Below are 5379 nucleotides of genomic sequence, written 5' to 3'. Positions count from 1 at the left end.
CAGGCTTTCACTCAAAGATAGAGTAATTGTCATGTGTGAGGTCCTAGACTCCATTCCCAGCATGGGCAAAAAGAAACCATTACTGAATGTAACAGGTATAGTTTGTGAAACGAATAGATGGATATTTCCAAATGCAGTATGAGTTTAGAGAACAGGCATCTCGAATCCTGCTTATCCAGTATTATTTTGTGCTCTCCATTTTGAGGTGCCAAGAATAACAGAAAGTGATAGAAGACAAAAATTTCATGAAGGTTGAGTATATAGCTCATTTTGTAGAATGTTCATCCAGCTTACATGAGGCTCCAGGTTTTGACCCAAAGACCACATAAAGCAGATATAGTGGCACACAGCTTTAATTTTAACATACAAGGGAGATGGCGGCAGGAGGATCAGAAGATCAAAGCCATCGTTTATTACATAACAATTTTGAGAGCAACTTGGACTACATGACTCTCTCTCTCTGTCTCTCTGTCTCTCTGTCTCTCTGTCTCTCTGTCTCTCTCTCTCTCTCTCTCTCTCACACACACACACACACACACACACACACTTTACATTCTAATAGAAAAAGGGTAATGATAGACAAAGTCCTAAAGTAAAGGAGGAGGAGAATTTTCCTTTTTTTTGTTTTAAACTTTTATTGCATTATGATAAGAAAAGTTACATGACTTCAATTTATCTGAATTTGTTAACATTTAAAAACATATTTTAAGTAAATAGAATTGCATCACATTCTTGTTTTCCTTTTGTACCCCAACTCCTCCCAGAGACCCCCTTCAATACCTACAATATCTTTTTTCATCATATTCTTTAAAATTTATAAAATATTATAACAATAAAAATGAGTATTATAAAAGTTGTTTGATATAAAACAACAATCAATTTAACAGTCTTATGTAGATGCTTGTCTACAGCAATACTGAAAATACATATGCTTTTCTCAATATAAATTTTAAATAACTCCAAACATATTAACTGTATATTTCAAAATAATGCATCACTACTAGTATTTCTTAAAGTCTTTTTGTTTGTTTGTTTGTTTTGTTTTCAGTAGAGCTTAAAATCTTGGCTCTTACTGTGGTACAAGCCCAAAATAAAAACAATTTTTAGACATTGGATTTCGTTGTAATAAGGCTGTACTACTATGACCCTCATGTCACCAAAGGATTTACCTCCATCGTAGCTAAGCTAAGAGTTGACAGTTCTGCTGCGTCAAGGAATGAATTGTAGGCATGATTTTTGGATACAGACTTCCTGCTTTGGTCAAAGCTATTTGACTTGAGTGAGTGACTTCATTCTCAGCCTACAGAGAACAGGTTACATTCATTTAAGAAATGGTGTGTGTATTAAGATGGTCTATCCATAAAGTCATTTGCCAACTGTTTCAATGAACAATGGTTCTGCTTGGAGGGTGGCATAGACATTAGGCGAGGATAAGAATTTGGTTTATTGGCTATGATAATTTGGAAAAGCATTCATCTCAGAGAAAGAATAACTTATAAAGTTCTCTTCTTCAAACTTGATACAAGAGTTATAAACGTCAAGCAAAACATTCAGTCTCACTCTTTGTTGTTCTCTTACAAGCCCCTTCCCAATTTGAATAAGTTTCTTTTGGCTGTATAAATACTTTTGAAATATGTAAGCTGTTCTGAAAACCATAGTATAGTATAAAAACATGAAATAAACAATACTACTAATAGAGAGGCTGAGATAGGAGAAGCAAGATCTCAAGACCATTATGTTGTACACAGCAAGACACTGTCACAAAAAAAAAACAAGCTGAAAATGTATATGGATTGTACAATATTGGACCTATTTCTCCAGTTACCAAATAAGAGAGATCATTGGATGACAATCAACAGGTTTCTAATTCCTCATGTTTTTGGATTTCAATCGATTAGGATATTTTGGTAATATTAATTTTCATATTAAGATATTAAAAAAAAGTAATTGTTACTTCCTGGTGTTTTTGTTGTAAGAGGCGGAATTAGGTTTGTGTGGATTTGTTGAAAGATTACTTTCTTGCTTCTTCTAGGGTGTAGTTTTGCTCCTTATGTTGATGTTTTCCATCTATTATCCTTTGTAGGGCTGGATTTGTGGAAAGATATTGTGTAAATTTTGTTTTGTCATGGAATATCTTGTTTTCTCCATCTATGGTAATTGAGAGTTTTGCTGGGTATAGTAGCCTGGGCTGGCATTTGTGTTCTCTTAGGGCCTGTATGATATCTGCCCAGGATCTTCTAGCTTTCATAGTCTCTGGTGAGAAGTCTGGTGTAATTCTGATAGGCCTTCCCTTATATGGCACCCACATGGCAGCTGCTAATTTCTTGTGATGCTGGTTTCAGGGGGTTCTGTCAGATGCCCTCTCTGACTTCTTCAGGCAGTTCCTGCATATGCTGCACTTATAGATACTCAGGCACCCACACACATAAACATAAAATAATTAAATAAATTAACACTCTTTAAAAACAGCTCCACTAATGTGGGTCAACCCTGTGTTGCATCATTGTGGTTAAAAACCTGACAAACGACTGAAGGAAGGAAAGATTTATTTGGATTCATGGTTTCAGAGATTTTAGTCCATTGTGGGTGCCTCCATTGCCTTTGGACTGACTAGTGGTAAGGCACAACATCACAGCAGTAGACTTATGTGGAGAAGCTTGTTCACCTTCGGTGGTAAACAAGATGTAAGACAGAGAAAGAGGGCTGGGCAGTGGTGGCACATGCCTTTAATCCCAGCACTTGGGAGGCAGAGGCAGGCAGATTTCCGAGTTTGAGGCCAGCCTGGTCTACAGAGGGAGTTCCAGGACAGCCAGGGCTATACAGAGAAACCCTGTCTTGGAAAAGAAAAAAAGAAAGAAGAAAAAAGAAAAAAGAGAGAGAGAAAGAGGGAGTAAAGGCCATGTATAACTGTCAGAGGCACACTTCCAACGGCCTATTTCCTCCGGTGAGACCTCCCTATTTCCTAGTTCTCGGAACCTTCCCAAACAGCTCCACCAGTTGAAGACCAAGCTGTTCACATATGAACTTCAAGGGACATTTTGAATTTGAACTATAGCACATGTCATAACTGTTCTGAGTGATGTCACGGAGAGGTTTTTGCTGAGTGTTGTTATTTTTGCTGTCTCTTTAGGTCTAAGAAATCATTACAGGATGTACAAATTGACTGTCCATATTATAAAGCGGTCCCATAACGGTCAAAAAATTTCCTGTTTCTAGAGCATTTTAAAATCATGGACTAACACAAATAAAATGTATCAGTATAAATTCTATGGGTAGAAAATATCAATTGTTAACCATCAGACCTGAGCAAGAAAAAATAATGTGGGTGTCTGATAAGATTAGCTATCAGGCGGAAGATGTGGCTCAGTGGGTGAGTACTTGTCTGCCATGTATTCCTGGGGTTCAAGCACTAGTGCCATTGCAAACTCAAGGATGAATTCAAGGTGGTAGCAGCATGGTCTACTTGGTGAATTTTTGATTTTGGGCTTTGTGTTTGGATTTTGAATTTAGTGTTTTGTGTGTTTGTTTCTTAGGTATGAGTTCTGAGAAAATTAAATTAAGAATTCTTAAAGTCTTAGAAGGTCTACAAGGAATGGTCCTCTGTGTCTGAGTCCACAAGTCCAGGCGCCATCTGAAACTGCCAGCAGTTTCATGAATTGGGTTCTCTCAGGAGAAGGACCAAAGGACCTGAAATAGAGGATTTGAAATTCAAGAGAAAACACAAAGCCAAGCTGCGTCCCAATCAAAACTTCTACTTTACTTAGAATATCCAGAATATATAGATAGGTACACGAGAAACCGAAACTGAATCTCTAGGTTACATGATATTTGCATAACATAAACACTGCAGAAGAGGTCAGGCGCCAAAGTCCCCAGGAAGGTCTCCAGGTGGTCTTCTCGGTGTGAACTTCCAGGCAGCTTTCTTCAAAAAGGAACTGACAGTCTGCAGAGAGCATCTGTCTTAGCTCCCCAGGTGGTGGCCTCCAAGCAGAGACTGCCAGAGTCCAATGGCTGAGCTAAAGGGAAGAGGTAACAGGGCTCAGGAAGAGCTCTCCTTTTTCAAAGCAGGGGACAGTGAGTGGCCATGCTAACATTTTATAAAGGTTGGGTGACATGTTGCAAGCTGATCCATGGAAGAGTGGAGAACTGATCTCATCCATACAAATTCCCTCCTCAGAGCCACAAGGAAGCTGGTACAGTTTGTCTGAACCTCTAGAAATGCAAGCTAAGTAAACTTCTTTTTTAAAACATTATTCACCCTTGTGTATTTTGTTACAGTAAAGAAAAATGAACAAAGATACCACCCAACTGTGTTGCTACCACTAGTGTTTATTGAGACTTCCTATAAATAAAAAGGGATTGTGAGTTTAGAATCCTGGGAAAGGGACCAGGGATGTAACTCACTGGTAAACACTGGAATGCATGAGGCCCTGTGTTTGATCATTATTACTGTAAAAACAGATTTTAAAAAAATCCTGGGTTACTGCCTCTCCTTCAGGTCTAGGATGACCCCAGTGCATGGGAACAATAAATTCCTGTTTCTTTAAATCCTACAACCCAGGTTTTGGTCTATGCATTTCTGATTTTCCATGTTGTGATGGATATTCCTGGTTGTCAACTTGACTCTATTTGCAATGAACTACAAGCCAGAATTGGAGGGCTCACTTATGATCCAGATCTTCAGGTGGGAAAATACAAGTTTCTGACCTGGATCTTGGCAGGGAGATCTTGAGGAATAGTGACCATGAAAAACTTAGGCCCAGGCAAGGTAGTACAGGCCTTTAATCCCAGGACTCTGAATTCAAGGTCAGCCTGGAACAAAGCAAGTTCCAGGTCCAGGTGTGGTGGTACACACCTTTAATCTAGGCCACACCTTCTGCTAGAGACCTGCATAGGGACATTGGAAGAAGGAAGACTCCCTCTTCTTCCACTGCTTGCATCGACTTGCCAGCAAATCTGTTGAAACCTACTTTTACAGAAGACAAGTTGAAACAACTAGCCTCGTGGGATGAGAAAGTACTAGATTCTTGAACTTCCCATGCACAGCTGACCTTTGTTGGGTTATTTGGACTACAGACCCAAGACTTTCCCTCTGGAAGCTGTGATTCGTTCTTGAAGAAGCAGAAGATGTCGCTCACCAGCTGTGCCTACTCAGCTATCTCAGGACCAACTTGAGGATGAAGAAAGGGCAAAATCTCAGAGACCACAGCACACCTCTCTGGACTCCTCTCGAATGGAGCCTTCCTCGCACAGACACAGGAAAGCCTGGATCCTGCGGTTGCTGGAGGACACAGGAAAGCCTGGATCCTGCGGTTGTTGGAGGACACAGGAAAGGCTGGACCCCGCTCTTGCTGGAGGACACAGGAAAGGCTGGATCCT

At 39.8% G+C, this 5379-nt stretch overlaps 1 protein-coding gene across 1 annotated transcript in view; it reads right to left on the bottom strand.

The window, feature by feature from the left end:
• Positions 1–5196: 5196 nt before the first annotated feature.
• LOC116080452 overlaps positions 5197–5379 on the bottom strand; it is a 1020-nt gene continuing 837 nt past the window's right edge. Inside the window, exon 3 of the mRNA XM_031356810.1 lies at positions 5197–5377. Within this exon, the coding sequence (XP_031212670.1) occupies positions 5197–5377 (181 nt within the window). The remainder of the gene's footprint in view (positions 5378–5379) is intronic.

The sequence above is a fragment of the Mastomys coucha genome, unplaced genomic scaffold, assembly GCF_008632895.1.
Source record: "Mastomys coucha isolate ucsf_1 unplaced genomic scaffold, UCSF_Mcou_1 pScaffold6, whole genome shotgun sequence".
Taxonomy (NCBI): domain Eukaryota; kingdom Metazoa; phylum Chordata; class Mammalia; order Rodentia; family Muridae; genus Mastomys; species Mastomys coucha.
Note: the sequence above shows the minus strand (reverse complement) of the source record. Positions and strands in the feature narration are given on the sequence as shown.